This window comes from Sycon ciliatum, chromosome 7, assembly GCF_964019385.1.
Source record: "Sycon ciliatum chromosome 7, ocSycCili1.1, whole genome shotgun sequence".
Classification (NCBI taxonomy): Eukaryota; Metazoa; Porifera; class Calcarea; order Leucosolenida; family Sycettidae; genus Sycon; species Sycon ciliatum.
The window spans coordinates 28282146-28303967 of record NC_088649.1 but is presented as its reverse complement, the minus strand read 5'-3'; the positions used below and the strand labels follow the sequence as shown (position 1 = coordinate 28303967).

The 21822-nt window shown below is 47.1% G+C and overlaps 1 protein-coding gene across 1 annotated transcript in view; it reads right to left on the bottom strand.

Annotated features, from left to right (window-relative positions):
• LOC135821788 (uncharacterized) overlaps positions 1-21822 on the bottom strand; it is a 149674-nt gene that overhangs the window by 78429 nt on the left and 49423 nt on the right. The window contains exons 21-28 of the mRNA XM_065334785.1: positions 20868-21194; positions 18603-18686; positions 11415-11501; positions 10714-10794; positions 10036-10122; positions 8310-8948; positions 6732-7046; positions 4347-4433 (exon numbers count right to left, since the gene is read on the bottom strand). Coding sequence (XP_065190857.1) covers positions 4347-4433; positions 6732-7046; positions 8310-8948; positions 10036-10122; positions 10714-10794; positions 11415-11501; positions 18603-18686; positions 20868-21194 — 1707 coding nt within the window. The remainder of the gene's footprint in view (positions 1-4346; positions 4434-6731; positions 7047-8309; positions 8949-10035; positions 10123-10713; positions 10795-11414; positions 11502-18602; positions 18687-20867; positions 21195-21822) is intronic.

Sequence of the window (21822 nt, the reverse complement as noted above, 5' to 3'; positions counted from 1 at the left end):
AGAGGGAGAACAGCCAGAGATTAGCCAGACACAAGAAGGACAGACAAGTAGACAGAGGGAAAAATAATTATTTTATTATTATTTATTTTGAACAAACGACGAGGAGACAACAATTTGATAACCGCAATCAGTAATATACGGCTGGATCGACATTTGTGTACACTTTATTCATGTAATGTAAAACTGTGGAGACAATGTGCAATAAAACGATGAAAATGTGAAGAAATTGTGTAGAGAAAAAAAGGAAAGGGATTCAAACAAGTTTTCGTACGACACTCATCAGGAGTCTTCGTTGTACTAAAGGACACTGAAAACAAAATTGAACTATTATAGAAAATCTAAGTTAGAGAAATAACACTAAGAACAACAGCAGTGAAATTTACAAGAGTGAATTTTAACAATGAAAGCGAGAGCAATAACGAATGTGTGTACCAACACTAAACTTGCACCTGAAATACGAACAAAGAAGAGAAAGAAAGAAGGAAGGACAAAATGATAACAAATAACAGCAGTACATTACACCTAGAACATTAGCAACCAAGCTTGGCCGCACCAAACATGACACTTTACTTGAACAATTTCAACCCAATTATACTATCTTTCTGTTTTTATCTTTATGTACACACAAATTAAGCTTATACAGACACTGACAGATGGCTTCCAAAACTTTTAACTGTAGTCCATAACCATGACGACCACGGCACAATACAGTGAAAGAAGAGTTGGAATACGAATTGCAACAATCAGGACTAGCCAACAGATGATTGTACACTGACATTCTCACCGGCACTCTCACGATTACTACAATCGTGGCTCTCCAACTCTCTGCTCCCTTCACCGTCCGTCCCATCATCTGCTTCCTCTGCGCTCTCTCTGTTATCCCGCCTGACTTGGTCCATTGAACGGGACTCGGCCGTCACCCTGCTGTCACCTCCCTCGAAGATACAATCAAGAGTTTGCGTTGTGTGGCGGGGGCCGGGGGGAGAAGCCTACTTCATTGGCGCCCGACGTGGTGATAGGCTCGAACCAACGAATCTCCTTCACCACCAGTTCCTTTCTCTTCGTCAACGTTCCTCTACTGGACACCGCCGGCAGGATTCTACTCGACTTTGCCCAGCCATACCTGGGGATCCCTATCCCGTGAATTCTTCATCAGGCGAACAAATACCCGGTGAGTCGCTCCCAGTAGAGGGTTTGGTTGTTGTCGTATATTCGTTGTGGTCCCGTCGCCTCACTCGATTGAGCTTGAGCATCATGTCGACGTACTCGGGGTGGTGCCTATTGGCAAGTTGCGCTTTATCTTTTCGCGCTTTCGTTCCGATACCATCAGTCTTTGTGACGGCGATCCGGTTCTTGTGTCTCTCTTGTGTCTTTCTGTTTTGGTGTTTGCAGTCAGTGTGCGTATATTTGCTGGGGTTTGTGCAGTTTTCTTGATAAGCCTTTCAGTGTGGTTGTGTAACTGTTTGGTTTGTAAGCTTGGTTCGGTTTTGAAGTTGCTACACACGTTTTGCTGTGATGGTTTGTACTGGCACAGTTTTCTTGGTTACGAGGATACACCTGGTTCATAGCTGGGGTAACTTTTCAGTGAGCGTATTTTGTTTTCCTCGTTTTGTGTCGACCTGCGGGTCTCCCCAGTTGGCCGGTGGGCGCCCGATCATGGTGAGCCATGGCCTACCCGGCGAGCTTGGGGGATCCCTGCGTTCTCATGGTTTGCCTTGCGGGTATTTTTTAGCTGGCGGTACCGACTTGTGCCGGCCAGGGTAGGTAAATTGAAGGGTTTTGGCAGGCAGCGGTCCCTGCGTTTTCGAGTTCCTGTTTTTTTTTCTTTGCGTACTGCCAGCCATATTTTTGTTTCGTATACTGTCCTCACTGTTTGTTTGATCCTACATTCCTGCTGTTCCTATTCCTTCTTTGTACATGTTCAACTTCTACACTGCACCTCCCTATCTTCAACATCCGAATGGGCAAGTCGTACGACGCACCACCTCGTGGAACCACACCCAAGGTTTTCCCATCTCCACGGCTGCAGCCACTTGACGTTTTCTTCAGTCTGTTCTCCTGTTATTGTGTCTGCTCATCCCGTTTGTTTTTCTCCTACTGGCTAGAGTCGAGGTCGACTCTCGCCGGAGGGGAGGGCTATGTTGCGAATTTGTATTACGACTATGATTTACGCATGTTGTTGTATTTGGTTCTTGTCTTGTGGAGTCCAGTGTCTGATGTCATATTTGGTTTAGGTGTACGCGCGAGTATGGTGTGATGTGTGACGTTTATGGTATGTGGTGCATGCAAGAGTACGCGTTGTCAGAGTGTGAGGATGTGCTTCCGTCTGTGTGAGAGTGACTGTCAAGTGAATACTGTACATGCGCAGTGCTAGTTTGGTCTGGGAATGAGAGTCGTGTGTGATTCGTCCGTGGTCTGGTTGTCTTGGTCTTGGTCATGTGTTCTGTGCGTATTAGTCCCTGATTGGTCGTCACGATTTGTCCTCGCAGACCTCGGTTTATTACTGGTTGTTCTTTGTTGTTTTCTTTGAGTCTTTTCCCGGGAGTCTTTCCCGTTGTCTTTTTGTCCCTTCACAAAGTTTGTCTCTTTCCTCCTGCGCCCTCGTCATTTCTTGGTATAATATAAGTATTGAAGATACAATCAAGAGTTTGCGTTGTTGTGTGGCGGGGGCCAGGGGGAGAAGCCTACTTCACTTACGCCCTTGTCCGTTGAGTGCGTAGCTTCTGTTGTAGTTGGCTGTTGATCGTCTTGGTCTTTCAATGGTGGGCTTGGATGGTGGATTAGCTGTGGTTGCTGTAGATTGCATTTGTTGGTGATGGTGTGGGAGCTGCTGATACGCAAGGTGGGTCTTTTTGGGTTGGCAAATGTAGTGGTAACGCCACTGCCGGTGTTGCTCGCGGTCGGTCACTGGCAAGCTCCACCGCAGCAAGAGCCGACGGCGGAGGATCAGGAGGAGGCAGTGGGACCGGGACCGCAAGCGGCACCACCCCAGCCAAAGCCGCCGGGTGCACCGACGAAGGAACCACCGACGGCAGTAGCAAAGGCGGCGACACAAGCCGGCCCGATGAGCCACCACGACCACCCTCCTCCACCACCGCCACCAGCGACGGCGGAGCAAGCACAGTCTGTGAGCCAGGATCCGCAAGTTGTGTGGGTAACGGTTGTTTTCTAGGTCGCCCTCGCTTCGGTCTTTGTTGTTGTTGTAAATTTGTCTGCTGTTGTTCTTAGCGTTATTTCTCTAACTTAGATTTTCTATAATAGTTCAATTTTGTTTTCAGTGTCCTTTAGTACAAGGAAGATTCCTGATGAGTGTTGCAGGAAACTTGTTTGAATCCCTTTCCTCTTTTTTTCTCTACACAATTTCTTCACATTTTCATCGTTTTATTGCACATTGTCTCCACAATTTTACATTGCATGAATAAAGTGTACACAAATGTCGATCCAGCTTGTATTACTGATTGCGGTTATCAAATTATTTATTTTACTAGTATAAGAGGAAAAACATGCACAGTTTGCGTGCGACACGGCTAGAGGCCGAGTTTTCCACATCTATAGGAATACCCCACTCCTCAAGGGTCAAGGCTCCCATGCAGCTCCAAGAGGCAAGAGACTGGACAATTGACTAGGGAAATGTCACACATTGCGGACGAATGAGCGTTTCGACCGCACAAAAATAGCAGGTTTGGTGATGCACATGTGTTCTGTGTTCTTATTCCTAGCAAGAGCTTGATGAAACGGTATACTTGTTCTGTCGACTTTCACTCAAAATAGAAACTAGAACAAGGCCTGCATAATCAGGGCCAACCGGAATAACTCCAAAGCCTACACACAGTCAGGGGAGGCCATGTTCACACGAAAGGTATACTTTGAGAATTGCATACAATGTAAAGGAAACATTTGAAGTAAACAAATTCAAACAAGCATTTCGGAGACAGCAACTTTAATATGGCAACCAAGAGTACTAACCATGCATTATTACAATAGTGACAAACATGCGACAGAAATGTGAATGTGAAACGTACATGTAAAAAGAAGAAGACGAAGTGTTCAGATCGGTAAGGAAATTCACTTCTACCAAAAGTCCATAACCCCAAGGGTGTGCAACTGGTTGTCTGGCTGCTGTAGGCCCACTGCGCGGCGAAATTCCAACATAATGTCATGCCACTGAGGCACAGAGGACAAAACTCTGCATTCCGCGGTGCTTGGATTTTTTGTTTGGCACCAGGGAGTAGTACAAGCGCAACGAGCGTGTACAAAAATTTTGACGTAATGTTGGAATTCTGCCGCGCGGACCCCATGTACAGAGTTGCAAACTCTTGGGGTTATGGACGCCTGCTTCTACTTACCCTTCTGGCAATTGTCTCCGGTGAATCCCTTCCGGCAGATGCATTTGCCTTTGTCGTCACACTGACCCTGGTTCAAACACTTGCACACTGCAGCAGCCACCGCATACACGCAACATGGCGTGAAACAGAGAAAATACACGGTTTGGTTACGCAATGAGCAGTGAAGATAGAGAAATTAGACTACACAAAGTTACCAGGCAACTTTCGCTTGCAAGGAAACTGGGGCGTGAACACTGTTGAAGCACTGAAGCCAGCACTCGAAAATAGTACTAGGACAAAAACACATGTAACCGTTAGTAGATCTACTCGTAACAGCCATTCATAAACAAATATGATACAATTCGCCTGTGGGGATTGCCCATTTCAAAATTTAAATAATAATAATAATAATAATACTACACCATAGCTCAGTGGTTAGAGCATCGCTGGCTACAAGCGAGGGTCCCTGGTTCGAGTCCTGGTGGTGACAGTCAATTTTTTCTTCAGACTTTTCCCGTTTGTCTCTTTCCCTCAAACCAGTTAGTATTTTATGACTTGGGGCTCCCCGCGTGCTAGTTTGTACGTGAAGTGTGTGGGTTACAGTGAGGGCTGCGTCCCACCCGCCTGTGTGGATTCACAGGAAGTGTGAGTTACGAAGTCTGAAGAGAATGTTGAACGGCCTCTGCTGGGATGACGACTACACCATAGCTCAGTGGTTAGAGCATCGCTGGCTACAAGCGAGGGTCCCTGGTTCGAGTCCTGGTGGTGACAGTCAATTTTTTCTTCAGACTTTTCCCGTTTGTCTCTTTCCCTCAAACCAGTTAGTATTTTATGACTTGGGGCTCCCCGCGTGCTAGTTTGTACGTGAAGTGTGTGGGTTACAGTGAGGGCTGCGTCCCACCCGCCTGTGTGGATTCACAGGAAGTGTGAGTTACGAAGTCTGAAGAGAATGTTGAACGGCCTCTGCTGGGATGACGACTACACCATAGCTCAGTGGTTAGAGCATCGCTGGCTACAAGCGAGGGTCCCTGGTTCGAGTCCTGGTGGTGACAGTCAATTTTTTCTTCAGACTTTTCCCGTTTGTCTCTTTCCCTCAAACCAGTTAGTATTTTATGACTTGGGGCTCCCCGCGTGCTAGTTTGTACGTGAAGTGTGTGGGTTACAGTGAGGGCTGCGTCCCACCCGCCTGTGTGGATTCACAGGAAGTGTGAGTTACGAAGTCTGAAGAGAATGTTGAACGGCCTCTGCTGGGATGACGACTACACCATAGCTCAGTGGTTAGAGCATCGCTGGCTACAAGCGAGGGTCCCTGGTTCGAGTCCTGGTGGTGACAGTCAATTTTTTCTTCAGACTTTTCCCGTTTGTCTCTTTCCCTCAAACCAGTTAGAATAATAATAATAATAATAATAATAATAGGTCAGACTCGGATGTAAAGGCAAGGATTAAAAAAGAGAGGACCCAAGGTTTACAAGTTATGCGTTTTGTGCCAAACACTAACGACAAGTTTACATAAACCAGAGTGTGCAACTCAGGGTGGTTCCTGTGCGAGCGTAATTCGTGCAGTACGTCATTTCTGACCTCATGGTAGGCCACAGGTACGGTGAAAAGTTGCGTAAACAGTCACAGTGGTGCAGGTTGCCGAGTTTGTCCTGATTTCGGTTTTTTGACACGGACAGCATGGTGAATTTACGTTCCAGCGGATGTACGCAGTCACACAAAACACCGAAATCCTAAAACAGGACGTCAATCATGCAAACTTGGCTGATTTCCGAACTGTGAAACACGAAACTTTGAGCTGTACGCAAGTCGCAGCTTGGCTGACCTCATCAGGGTGACGTAGCGCACGAACTGCGCTGTTTCAGATCTGATATGCACAGTTGCATACTCTGGTTTATGTACTCTTGCTAACGATATAAGCAGGATTCAGTCACGGCCATAATAGTTCCTAACTAAGTTGAAAGGCTGTTGGTTTGCGCATTCCAATACGAGATGCAGCAAAGCATTAGGTCGTTGAATGTCAGTATCACATCAGTCAGTGTTCTGCTAATCGTTGCATGTTATGACTCACCCGTATCATGCTGATATTGGACACAACACGCATAACTTGTAAACCTTTGGTCCTGTCGTTTAATTTTAAATCTACAAGTAGTAGGGTGGAATCTTGATAATTTGAACCCCAAAAAGCCAAGGAAAAACTTCCAATCATCGGGGCATTCAAATTATCCAAACATGTACCCACAACACTGTGCTATACCAAATGACATTCTGTAGATTTCCCTGAGACCCCCACATCTGTTGAATTAGATATCACAGGACTTGTTAGCACAAGTCGTCTCAAGGCATGTTCTTAGGCACATGCTATAATTTTATCGTATTGCTTTTAAAAGTTCAAGACATCTCACTTACTGACACAGAGGATTTGGGCTCGGTGATTGTTTGTGGTGTTCACAAACCTCTGTTTTCCCTCGCTAAACGTTACGGTTCTGTAAAGGGAGCTGCCGTTCACCACCATTGGTTTGACGTGGTAAGGTGCTTGCCGAATAGCCAATCTCTCTAGGAAGCTCTCTCTTAATACATGGCCATGTGCTTGCAGCCAGGCCCCGGTTATGAGGTGAAGTCCGTACTGCTCACATGCCTCCTCTGCGAATTGCTCAGTGACGTTGGGCCTCAGCGCTGGCGTTGCTGTGGTGTATACTGAGGAGTTGGCGTGAAGCCACTTGGCTGCAAAACAAGGGCACATACAGTAGGCAATAGGAAATACAGTCGTCCCTCTCTAATCCGGCACTTGTTTATCCAGCACCCTTTCAAACCAGCACACTTTCTGGCAGAACGGATTTTTTCAGTTCTTTTTTTAACCTTTGATTCGGCACTTGAATTCCGCCTCCAGCAGCGATTTTCTGCAACAAACCACTCAAACTGTACATAATTTGACTTTCTAATCCAGCAGTTGTACACCGCATACTGCCAGGGACCATTGTAACATACACAACACATGTAACATACACTTGGGAATATCCTATGCTAGTACATAAGATATTCCCAAGTGTATGTTATAGACATGCATTCCATGATTCCACAAAGTACTTGGTTTGACACAGAAGATCCCTATGTTTTGATATACGACACAAACATGTATGGTAACATGTGGGCCGGGTTGGAGGGCAGGATTTGATAATCAAGCACCCTTGTTTATCCCGCAGAAAATTCCATTGCAAAAGGTGCCGAATTAGGGAGGAATGACTGTATGTATAACAAACGCAATGACAACAGCGAGCATTCCCAGATGGCCTAGAGTACTCAACACTACCAGGATGGAGCGATCCAACAAAGGACTGCATTAGCTCCACTTTGTGCATGAAACGAAGCGTTACAACAATTATTTAACCGATTCTCTCCGGTCTCTTCTGCCTTTTTGACAAAAATTATGAAATAAATCTAAATAACGGGTGCCAACAATCTTGTCATGCTCAATAAAACCCGGTCTAACGAAAGGTCAATGCTTCCATTTCACCCCTATTCTGAGACAGGTTCAGGTGTCGGCCAATATTTGCAGGCATGGGGCTGGGTGGACTTCATTGAGCAGCACCGTGCCATAGTTGGGAATCACCCAGCGGTTATACCAAGAGTACATAACCCCCCAGAGTGTGCAACTTCCACATACCCTGCTCTCGCGACAGACTTTCAAGTTGACGTCATTAATTATGGGGCTGCGGAGACTTCATTGACCAGAACCATGCCATAGTTGCGGATTACTCGGTGGTCAAACAAAGGGAGTAGTATGATGCCGGGTTACATAAGCATATGACAGAAGTGTTTCGATTGCTTCCGTGTGTGTGGGTCTGAATCTGGCTATAACGATCAGTTTCCAATTGAACTCAGAAACCTCGGTTGTAATAACTCTTGCCGTGCCTACCCTATCCATTCGTCCCTGGCTACTCAACATTTTCTCTCACTCGTTCATATGATCACAATGCAACAGCCTACCTTCGCAGATGACATCATGATGGCTTGCTCCATTACTATCAAGTAACTCTTCTCTTAACTCGTTCTTGCTCTGCGGGTACATGATATTTTGGTCATCCTCCTCGATCGATGCCGATGTTGAGATAGAGTTGCTGTCACCGCTCGCCATCATCTTGACATCAAGATGGCTTGCTCCACTACTATCATGTAACTCATCTCTCAACTTGTTCTTAACTTGTTCTTGCCCTGACGATAGGGAGATAGGGTTGCTGTAACCGCTCGCCATCATCTCGAAATCAAGATGACTTGCTCCACTACTATCATGTAACTCTTCTCTTAAGTTGTTCTTGCCCTTCTTGTAAATGACATGCTTGCCATCCCTCAAGAAAGATGTCCATATTGTGATAGGGTTGTTGAAATTGCTTGACATCATCTTGTTAAGCAATGCTTCCATGCAGTTCCGCACGCCCAGAGACAGGGTTGTGAAGGCATTATAGTCTACCACGTCGTATCCTCTTCTCTTGCACATCTGGCGGGCATGCGTCAAGTTCGTTTTCTTTTGGCAGCTGTCACCGTCGAGGTGTGGATGACACGGCAAGCCGGCGAGAGCCATCCAGGTGTACATTGCCTTATCTGTACCCAGGCACTTTGTCTTGAAACCTTAACATAACACAGTGCACATGCAAGACACGGTCAGGCGAAGTAGAACACAACTGGACCACAGCCTAACAAGACGTACACTTGCTCAGTAGGGATACCGCAGTCCATTTCAGAATTTGTTTACTAAAATGATCCCAAATATCATCGGACCATCACAGCTATACAGTAAAACCTGGTGTAAGCGACCTCTGGGTTTAGCGACCACCTGATCTTAACACGGACCATTTTTCCATGCACTGACAGTTCTACACAGACACTGTGGGACCTGGTTCTAAAGACCACCTGGCTTTAACGACCGCTTTTGCTTGCACCGTGGAGTGGTCGCTTAAACCAGGTTTTACTGTAGTTCTGGTGATGGCAGTCAATTTTTTTTCTGCAGACTTTTTCGCTCTCAACTTTCCTCAAACTTCCGAACAAAACACCTACGGCAGGCGCTATTTGCTTTGTTCCTTGCCCTAAACTGTTACAGTACATATCGGTTATAGTGCGGTCGCGTACAAGAATATGCTGCCTACAAGAATGAACTCTAATATCTTCATAATCGAACTCGCATTGCATCGTGATGCTGCAAGTGCACCTGACGTGGCCATGTATCTTGTTGCAGAGCCACATGGACAAGCCTATGGGACTATGAACAGCCGCACTTACAAACGCACTACGAATGCATGTCCAATGATCTTCCCCGCCTGCAGGTCCATGGAGCTAGCTGTCCATTTGTATGGTGGGCCTTGTGAACTCGGACACTGGCGTGTACGTAGTGCGGACGGAGAATGCCACAAATGTAGAGACCCACCAAGCGCAGCTCACAGCCAAATCATAATGAACAGCAGCCGAGCTTTCAATTACTGAAAATCGCCCAATATTCGCAACACTAAATTCTCGCGATTTCTTAGAACCAACAAGTCTGCGATGGCAAAAGGTCGACAAGCACAGGGGATACCTACATACACCCACTGTTGAAGCTTGATTTGCGTTACGCTCTTCTCGCGAAAAAAGCGAACATTAATCCGTCGCGAACATTAGGCATTTTACAGTATTCCAGAAACATGAACAAAACAGGGGTTTACTTCATACGGCATATACTTACTGTGCTGACACTGATCTCCATGGAAACGTTTCCGGCAGATGCAGGTGCCATCTTCGGTGCACTGGCCATCATTCAAGCATTTGCATGCTGCAGCAGTGAATGGGAATATTCACGCATTTTCCAAAGCACACGGAAAGGAACAGAATAACGGACTGTCAAGAAATTGTTCACATGTCCTTGCCTATCATCATGGACGCCTCAAACCAGCTCTTTTAACCACTTACAAGAGTGTCCAACTCCCCCTATCAATATTTTTGCCGAAGGGGTAGGGGCGCAGCATTGACTTTCGTGCACGCTGCTTTGAACACTTCACGCTTTACACTTCAAGTGCAGAGATGTATCAATTTGTAGCTTATTCTTTTCTTTGTTTTTAGATCTGTTTTTTTACAAGGCAACACAATATTGTAGCTTGTTCGCCCCTTTTGGTGTATTCTAGTTGCAGTGTTCAGATTAGCCAGAATTCTTGTAGCCGACATATGCTCTCCCAAACAGTTTAAAATTATCACATCCCGGCTACAAACTGAGCATATGTTGCAGAATATGTCGGAGAAGCCCCCATGAGGACTCGGAAGTTGTTTTTTTGTCTTCAAAATACAACATTCAAGCATGTGTGAGAGCATAGGTCATACATTCTCTGACATGCCTACATACATTACAGCAGCTTTCTTCAGCAATTACCTTCTGTGCAGTTAGGTCCATCTAGTCTGGCCGTACATTCGCATACTTTGTTCTTTTTCACCCAGGGATGTGTACACACAACTGCATCACACATCGCAAGGAAGGGGAAGAAGAGGAAGAGAGTAAATCAGCCAGAAACGAAGTCAGACAGACTTAAAGGTTGCATTTGGTTGGGCAATTCCAGAATGATATTGACCACCCGTGATTCTGGAATGTTAATGATAGCTTGCATGCCGTCCTACCGGTAAGACCACGGGTCCTACCGGTAGAACCCAAGAAATCGCGCTGCAAAAGTGCTGTTGCTTGAGAATCTTGTTGAAACAATTGTTGAGATGAGGTCCTTGTAGTACAAAGTAATGGCGCAAAAGGCAAGACTACATCCAGGGCATTGCATATGTGCAATTTTATCAATTTTAAAAAATGGGCGCCATGTTCCTGTCGGAGCGCTTGCAACTGCGTCCAAAGTGAATTTCGACCGTGGCATATCGATTGCCATGGCAGTGGAATGCAAAATTCCATGCTCTGTTTCCATGGCTACCATGGACTGTTGCCATAGAATTTCTTATTATGCCTTGTACGATCACGTCCAAAAAGCGTGGACTCCTTCATTAGCGAGTCAAAGTTCTTGTCAGTGCATGATTATAAAATCCCAGGGGAACTGAAAAAGAATACTTGAAGAAAACTAAATATTTTCTACTTACCGAGTTGGCACTTGTCTCCGGTGAATCCTTTCGGGCAGCTGCATTCACCTTTGTTGTCACACTGACCCTGATTCAAGCACTTGCATGCTGCAACGCCCATCAATAAACGCATGCACGGAGTGGCATAGAAAAATGCACGGGGTGTTACTCTATGCTTAGTGGAAATCGAGACATTTATCATTTGGTCGGAACTAGGTCTCCGCTGACCTGGTGAAAAGACAGAAATGCCTGTTCACTTGGTGAAGTAAAATAAAAATAAACAACAACAACAACAACAACAACAACAACAACAACAACAACAACAACAACAACAACAACAACAACAACAACAACAACAACAACAACAACAACAACAACAACAACAACAACAACAACAACAACAACAACAACAACAACAACTGCAAAGGAAATCTCCCCATCTCTCACTAGTCTCTACAATCTGTCCTTCAGAACCGGAGAAATACCACAGGATTGGAAAGACGCAACTATTACACCCATCCCCAAGTCGGGCAACCCCTCCCATCCTACCAACTACCGACCCATCTCCCTGCTCAGTATAATATCAAAAACACAAGAAAAAAATAGTCCACTCTCGTCTGTACAATCACATAGCACCGCACTTACCCTCCAACCAATCCGGCTTCAGGAAACAAGACGGGACCGAACTGCAACTCGCACGGATCGTCCACCAGATATCCACAGCTAGGGATGCGGGGAAGCATGTTGTAACGTGTTTCTTCGATCTCAGTAAAGCCTTTGATCCTGTATGGCATCAAGGCTTGCTGAAAAAGCTGAGCCACTATGGTGTCGACGGCAAGGCTCACAATTGGCTCGAAGCCTACTTGACAGGACGCAGACAGCGGGTGCAGGTTGAAGGCACAACATCCGCCTTCATACCAATACCAGCAGGAGTGCCCCAGGGCTCGGTCCTGGGACCACTTCTGTTCCTGGCGTACACCATTGACCTGCCCACTGCCTGTGAAAATGCTACAACCTCGTGTAGCCAGTTCGCTCACGACACCGCACTAATTGCCATTGCAGGCAGCTACATTGAGTGTGAGGCTGCGCTACAAAGAAGCATCGATGCCGCAGCAGAATGGCTAGAGCGCTGGCACATGCTAGTCAATAAAACGAAAACCGTCATCCTCCTGTTCTACCATGCTAACCGACCCCCACCACGACTACCCGAAATAAAACTTGGCCAAACCCTATTAGAAACAGTAACACAACATCGTCACCTCGGCATCATCTTTCAGCACGACCTAAGATGGTCAGCCCACCTTGACTTTGTGCTGAAGAAAGCCGTAAAATCGTTTAATATTCTCTTTAGGCTCAAATCGACTCTACACACTAAATCACTCTCTCTCATTTACAAAACGTATATCCTGCCTATAATTGAATATGCATGCATTGCTGTCACCCCGCTCTCAATCGCAGCCCTTGACCGTCTTGAGCGAATCCAGCACAAGGCGGCCAGAATCTGCCTCCGTCTCCCCCTTTACACTCCTCTGGATCATTCAACACTGCTCCATCGGCTCAAATGGCCGACAATGTTCTCTCGCCGCAAAGTGAAGCTCACCCTTCTTGCTCACTCCATAAAATACCAATATGCCCCACAACACATACGCTTGCTCAACACCCCCGCTCAAGTTACGGCCCAGTACAGCCTTCGACACGCACGCACTTGGCACCTCCCACCCTCCAGAACCGATCGCTGTAAAGACTCCCCACTGTACAAGTCCCTAGAATACTACAATGCCCTCCCTGCTAGCATTCGTGACGTCTCCTCCCGACCTGCTTTCAAACAAGAAATCTGCTCACTGCTGATTAACTCAATCTGCTCCTGCAGCGCTCACCCTCTCCCATACTTGTAAAGTTCAAAGTGATGTAAATCACTTTCCAACTGTTTAACCCACAATCTCACCTTCTCATCAATTTATCTCTTATTGGCAATGGTGCCATCGTGAGAATAAAGAATTCAAAAAACAACAACAACAACAACAACAACAACAACAACAACAACAACAACAACAACAACAACAACAACAACAACAACAACAACAACAACAACAACGAACAACAACAACGTTGAGTAGGAGTAGGAAGCAGATTTTGGCGCTCCCAGTTTTTCCCTAGATTTCTGCGGATTGAGGCTTACCCGGGGTACCAGACCCCAACCATGGAGCGCAACATTAGTACTGCTGCCCGAAATGGCGAGCCACGATGGAAATCACTTACCCGAGAAGACATGAAGGCCAACACCGTAGTTTTCACCAGTCACGCCGGTATCAAGACAGTGGATGTAGCCGAGGCCCTTGTTACCCAAGGGTACACGGACGTCGCCTCCGTCCAGATCACCAATTCCAACCTCACAAAGGTAACGTTATTATCTGCTACGCAGACTGACGCACTGCTGGGGCACGGGTTTTTTATCGGCGACAGCCATTTCTCTGTACGCCCTGCATTCACCAAACAACTACAACTCCATATCTTTGATGTCCCGATCTGGATTGAGAATACCGTTATCTGCAGTGCTTTGGCTGCATTTGGCCAGATCCAGGGAGACATCCGCCATGGTCAAATTCAAACCCCGTCGGGGATTACTGTAGGGACAGGTATGCGATTCGCCACCATCGAGCTGAAGGAGGGATGTCGGCAAGTTCCGTCTTTTGTCCGCACAGCCGACCAGCACCAGTTTCGTGTCCGTCACGAGGACCAGAGGGCCACCTGCAGGATTTGCATGGGGGAGCACTTTGCTCGATCGTGTCCGAGCAAGCGGCCCACGAACAAACCACCCACAAGTATACAGAGCACCAATTCGGCTGCACTCCCTGGATCACAACTGAGCTCGGGTACAAGTGCGCCCGATGCAGGAGGTAGTGAGGCTGTTGTGAGTGCTAGTTCAGGTAGTAGCTGTACAAACACGGACCCCAGCGCGGAGCCAGAGAGCTCAAATCAATCCACCAGCTCAGCACGCACGCGCACAGAGCCCAAGGGTTCACACTCGTACGCCAGCGCAGCTCAACAGGGAGCCCGCGCACAGTTCAACTGTACGCACGGGGCGGCCGAACAGGTGAGCACTGCACCCGACGGATCCCCTACTAGTAGTACTAGTAGCAAGGATGCAACACAGAAAACCGCTGAAATGAACAGCGCCAGTGCGTCTGAGAACACAACCAGCGACGGGGAATCCAAGGAAATACGGAGCAATACTCCATCCTCTGCCGACCAAACTGAGGTAGCTGAGAGTTCCAGCTTGCAGGTAATCGCTCCCAGTACACCCCCAATGTCCGGCACCCCTCCGCCTACAGGCACTGGGGCAGGCCACGACGACGGGGCCACCAAGGTTGCCTCTGACGATGCGGATTGGATACCCAGCGGTCCTCGTCGTCGCCGACACAGCCACGGCCATTCGACCATGGAGGAGAAAGCCAAGGCCGATGGGACATGGCCCTCCCCTCAGAGGAAACACCCGAAATACTGAGTCCAGATAAGTTTCAACAACTAGCCAAAAGACAAAAAACATAAAAAAAAAATAAAAATAAAATTCCCCCAAAAAAAACAATACCAATGTCAGTGAATTTGAACTTTCTCAGCACCAACGTGCGTTGCATATTCAACAAAATGGACGAGTTACTTACCTTTACCCGTTCGTGCTCTGAATCTCAGAACGAACTATCAGTCATTGCAGTCCAGGAAACCTGGGCTGACACATCAGACCCTGACAGTCTCTATGCAATCCCAGGCTACAAGCTGATCAGAGCTGACAGACAGGACTATGGTGGTGGTGTTGCCTTGTACACAGCGGAACGTTTCAACACAAGGGTACTGACAATACCAATGACAGCAGCAGAATGCATATGGACGAGAATTTCCACCGGTAACCTTTCCCTCGTTGTTGCAAACATTTACCGACCACCCCGTAGCGATGGCACCCTCTTCTGTGCGGAACTGGAAAGAAGCATCAAAACCGCTAGAGCCGAAGGTGACGACCTCCTACTACTTGGAGACTTCAATGCCAAGAACAGTGCGTGGCTCACCACAGACAGAACAGATCGCCTTGGGGACGACATACAAACTCTGCTACACACATACGGCCTCACACAACATGTCAGATTCCCTACTTACATCCACCGACAAACACCTCTCTCATGTCTAGACCTTGTTATCTCCTCACTCCACACCAATGTTATTCATATCCAATCACTTCCACCATTTGGCGCATCCGATCACACTACTATCAGTGGCCACATCAATAATCAACTGCCCCCCATAATTAACAACTCCCCTCCAAGATCCAGAAGCACCACATTCTGGTCATGGACAGACAGCACTATCCACCTTCTTCGAGAAGCCCTTTCACGCACAAATCTCAACCACCATCCAAACCAACACGACCCATGCCCAGTTGACACCTTCTGGCGATCCTGGCGCGACAATGTCCTGAGCATCGCCCAAGAACACTGCCAAGTTACTCGCACTCACCCCCCTTGGGACAGGAAGAACGTGCCAGCACGACCATGGATATCAAAGGGCCTCTTGAAAGAGATCAAGGATAAGCACAGAAAACACAGAATATACCTTCACTCACGCTCGCCTGACGACTGGAACACGTTCACTGCCCAAAGAAACCGTGTCACCTCCCTCCTGCGTCGTGCTAAATCGGATTTCGTAAACAACTCAACAGCCTCCTCTACTTCCCTACACCGCCTCATGAAGCACCTAACTACAGCTACAAAACAACGCATACCCGAACTCGTCAGCCAAGCAACTCCTGCAACGACACCAGCACAAAAAGCCGCTGCCCTCAACGAATTCTTCATTTCACAGAGCAAGCTGTCCGTGGCCAATGCGGATGAGCAAACTCCAGCCATCAACACCACCCCTGACATCCTCAGTCCCCTTCAAGAAATCTCGACTTCCCAAGCTGAGGTCGAAAAACTCCTCCGCGGAGTTGATACCAACAAAAGCCCCGGGTTTGACTCTATTCCAAACCGCCTACTCAAAGAAGCGGCGAAAGAACTTGCACCGTCGTTATCGTCCCTCTTTAATCTATCGTTCCAAACCGGAGAAATCCCACAGGAGTGGAAAGATGCCACCATTACTCCAGTACCCAAGCCGGGTGACCCAACTCAACCAACAAATTATAGACCCATCTCTCTCTTGAGCACTACATCAAAAATCCAAGAAAAAATTGCACATCAACTCCTCTACAAGCACATCACACCCCACCTGCCCAACCAGCAGTCCGGATTCCGCGAGAAAGACGGCACTGAGCAGCAGCTCGCCCGTCTCGTCCATACCCTTTCCACTGCGAGAGACGACGGGAAACACGTCAATGCCTGCTTTTTCGATCTAAGCAAGGCCTTCGATCGTGTGTGGCATGCAGGCCTTCTAGCAAAACTCTCCCACTATGGTGTCCAGGGCAACGCCCTGGAGTGGTTCCGACGGTACCTGTTGGGGCGTCGGCAAAGGGTCCAGGTGGATGGCGACCTATCGCCTTTCCTCGAGATCCCTGCCGGCGTCCCTCAGGGATCTGTTCTTGGGCCGCTTCTATTCCTCGTCTACACCATTGACCTTCCACACGCATGTGAGAATCCCAGCACCACCTGTAGCCAGTTTGCAGATGACACCGCTCTGATTTCCATAGCGAGAACTCTTCAAGACTGCACCCGAAACCTACAACAGAGTGTCACAGCAGCTGGAGACTGGCTTCAAAAATGGCACCTGCTGGTTAACACAAAGAAAACAGTCATCCTCCCGTTCTACCACAATAACCGCCCCCCTGAACAGCTACCCCAGATCACCCTCAGGAATAGTCCGCTTACCGTAGCACAAAAACACAAACACCTCGGAATAATCTTTCAGCATGACCTCCGTTGGACGGAGCATGTTGAATACATAGTCAAAAAATCACTCAAGTCTTTCAATATTCTTTTTAGACTAAGGTCTACACTCACCAGTGATTCTTTATCTCACATCTATCAGACATACATACTACCTATATTCTCATATGCGAGCAATGCTCTCACACCGTTGTCCCACACTTCCCTTGACAGGCTAGAACGACTCCAGCGGAAAGCCGCCAGAATATGTCTCCACCTTCCCCTTTACACACACTTAGAACATTCCCACCTTTTGCATCGCATCAAATGGCCAACATTATTTTCACGCTTTAAAGTTAAACATATACTCTTCGCGCATTCTCTGCGCCACAATTATGCCCCACCACATATACTCTCGCTGCATACTGCTAGCAACGTGCAACCTTCGTATAATTTACGTCGCTCTCGTACTTGGCACTTGCCAACTCCGCGGACTGACCGCTGTCTCCATTCTCCCCTGTACAAGGCCCTTCATTACTTTAATTGCCTGCCCACCCAGCTTCGCGAAATCCCTTCTCGTACTCCCTTCAAATCCGAGATATCCCTGCTGTTGCACAACTCTGTATGCTCGTGTAGCGACCACCCCTGCCCTTACACTTAAGTACGCAACTCTGTATGCTCGTGTGGCGACCACCCCTTCCCGTACACTTAAGTAGTCATTAACCCCTAGGCCCTGCCCACCCAATTCTTCCTCACTCTTTCTCCTTTCTTACACTATTATCTCTTATTGGCCACTGGCTATCGTGAGAATAAAGATTTGAAACAACAACAACAACAACATTTGACTGAGGTGGGCATGATCGATAGGGCGAATCCCGAGCAAGTGCGTGATCAATTGGCCTAATCTGGCAGAATCCGGAGTAGGTGTACTTGGAGTGGAATCCGATAACACCGGCCTCCACACCGGGAGTCGCTGGAGTGGAAATGGACGTTGGCGTTTTTTGGAAGCCTTCACAGAATCTTTGTACGACATGCGTGCATTTTGCGTACTACACCCTTGCTTTGTTAGTTTGGGTCAGCATTGCTCGAATTGCACTGCCTGCTCGCACTCAATCCAGTTTCGCCAATCGATGACACCCTTGAGCACGAGTTAACTAACCATTTAGCCGTGGCAATGTCAGCCATCTCCAGCAAATGCTTCATCCGAGGTACAGGGCTTTCCATGACTTTCACATTAACTAAGTGGTCTAGGTGAATTGGGCCGGTCTCTCCGCTTGCATAGATCATGATACCGGATGATCTCCAGCAGTCTTGCTGCGTGTTCTCAGATAAAAACAAAAAAACGAATGGCTTGGTGTCTTACCCTTTTCACAATATTGACCATAGGTTGAGGTGCGGTTACATACACAACTCAGGTCTGGTCCAAGAACACCGGTCTCACACGTCTCTGTGCAGAACAGGACAACAAAAAGTCAATTGCATTACACTCTAAAGGTCGATTCACAGTACAACCTTCTGCGACGTGACACACGATTTGCGACAGTTGCGACAAGAATCTGCCTGTCGCGAGCTGTCGCAAGCTGTTGCAAGGCACTTGTCGCAGAAGTTGAAGAATGTTGTACGACATACACAAAATGGAGTACTGTTTCGACCCTGGGTGCACGTGCAGTGCACGTGCATAGTAATACTAGCGCATAAGGATGTCGCAAACATGAAAACGATAGATGATATGCCATATAACGTGCAACTAGACTTGGGAGGGCATTGCAGAGTAGTTGCATACAAAGTTCAAAGTTGTACAGTTACCTGTGACTTGTCCTCATGCAGAGCTCAGGGCCTACCATGTACACATTGTAGTATAATTTGTATGCAACTTGTGTGCAATGCCCCCTCAAGTCTAGTAGCACGTTATTTGGGATATCATCTATTGTGAACTGTGTGTCGCTGTCGCAGCTCGTCGCAGGTGTTGTAAAGTTGCATGTCGCGTTGCAAGAATTTGTATTGTGAATCGGCCTTTACAGTCCCTAACACTTGACATTTTTGATAACCCAAAATGATGGTCCAAGAAACCTTATCAGGCAGCAAAAAATTATAGGAACTGATGCGTGAGAGCAGGGATTTTTTTCAGTATCTACCCTCATAGGATCTGCCAAGGAGCTAAAGCATAGTGCATTTGACAGTTGCCGTTAAAATACAGCAGGGTGCCAATTGTCAGCCACCCTTCGGGGCATCGGCCATTTCCACGGTGATCAGATGAGAAGAATGGTCGGTTATGGGACCACTCATACATCTATCACATGCATATTCCAGCATATTTTCAACATTTTAGTACAACAGGAACTAGGTGCACTCCAGCTTCTCATCGTTGTACATTTTGACTGAATAACCTGCTGTATAATATCTTGGGCATCGCTTGAGTGCTGCTCCGAGTGGCAAAAATCAGCAAAACTTCAAAAAAAGCTGCCAATTTTGTATGTTGTCCAGCCCGACCAGGAGATCCGGATAACCGATTGTCCGGAGAGTTAATGTCCGCACAATCGGTGTTTGACTGTAAAATAATATCCCATCATACCCCTCTTGCGAACACCTAGATATGGCCTGCGCTCCCAGGGTTGCGGACAATCGCCACGCTACACTGCATAGACTTTCTTCCAACAAATAAGGCCATCATTTTTTATATCTATGTTTCGCGTCAGGTCAACTTCCAGAATCGTATGCGAGAGGTGGAAAGAAATAAAAAGTTGCAAAATAATAAAAAAAGGATCATCAGAGGTGTATAGCACTGTACATACTACATAGTCTATTGACTATTGTCAATAGCTCGTGCATGGTGTACGCGTACATTCGAAAGAAAAATCGTACATCGAAGCACAAAATCTGGGTTATCAGCAAGAGGAAATATCACTTTGGACAGAGGAGGCAACCGTTGGTGCCCATGCTTCGCTGGATTATTGTACTCAGCCTTCAGCAGCGGTGCAAAGAGCTCCGAAACGACGCATCCTCTCAGCTTGAGGCGATCGATGCGGTCTGGTGTAAGCTCAAAGAATTCTGCTCGCAGATGCAGAACAAACGATCTACCAACCCTGCCCCTGGCCTCGAGGCCAATTCTGAATCCCAGCTTCGCCGTATGCAACCAGTCCACACTGATGACTCGCACGATCGTACACTCACTGTGCATGTTCGATTATTTTATTTTTTTCCGGAAAAAATCAAAACGTATGCGTGCGGACGACGCGAAACATAGATATAAAAAATGATGGCCTAAAGTTGCTTGTGCCAAACAATCAAGTCGCAATCAAAACTTCGAAATTACGGGAAAAAACACACCCTGATCCTCAGTTAAGGAAGGGCTCTCTATATTGGGATCCATTGTGCGTACAAGAAATGCTTGGATACGACATGTTTGCACATTGCAAGGTCACATCGTACATAGTGGCACATTATTAGCACAAGCCCTGTTGACACAGTTAACGGTGGCACAGGAGACATGTTACACAAATGCACAAATGCACAACAGTATACTCATCGTGCTGATGTAACACACAAGGGCAGAGCACTACTGGCGCACGGTCAGAGCACTACTTGCGCATGGTCAGCCGTTTAAGTTAAGAAGCCTTGTCTCACTTACTGACACAGAGAATCTGGGCTTGAGTTTTGCTTGTGGCGTTCTGAAACGTCTGCTTTTGCGCGCTAAACATTACGGTTCTGTAAAGGGAATGGCCATTGACTCGGATTGACGCGACGTGGTAAGGTGCTTGCTGGTGCTTATGCAATAAGGCCAACTTCTCTAGCCAGCGCTCTGTTAACACATGGCCATGTTCTTCTAGCCACTCCTTGGTAATGAGATGATGTCCGTACTCCTGACATGCGTCCTCTGCGAACTGCTCAGTCACGCTGGGTCTGTGTGCTGGAGTTGCTGCGGCGTGTACAGAACCGTTGGCCTGGAGCCATTTGGCTGCAAAGCAAGGGAAGATACAGTTGTGGGTAGAAACACATCATGAAACAAATCTTCGAATAAGGGGAGCTTGAAATCAAACGCCCCGCTCCATGACACCCGATCTCATGGATAAGGAAGTGCCCAGAGCTAGTGAGTAGTTCAATGTTGAATGTTTACAGGCCTGGGGCTCGCCAGACTTCGTAGAGCAGCACCGTGTCACATTTGCAAATCATTCAGCGGTTCTACCAAGGGAGTAGTATAACACCGGGTTATGGTGCAAGCATACACATGAAATGTTTCTTTGCAGATGAAACTAATTGGTTACTCATGTGTGGATATGACCCTGGCTAGAGCGGTAGGTTTCTCATTGAAGAGGGAAACCTCGGTTGCATTCACTACTCTCGCCGTCTCTGTTTCATTCCTCCTGTCCCACTACTATCACTGGACACACCCTTTAACCCACTAACCGCTATATATATACATACATCATTGAAAATTATGCCCAGGCGCTGAGGACGTATATATATGAGTGGTTGCTCCCAAGGTTCCTAACTATATATAAAGAATTAGAAAAGTTGCCTGACGATTGAAAAAAACTCCAGAAACTCGGAGTACCAGATATGGATTGATCGAAGAAGGATAGATT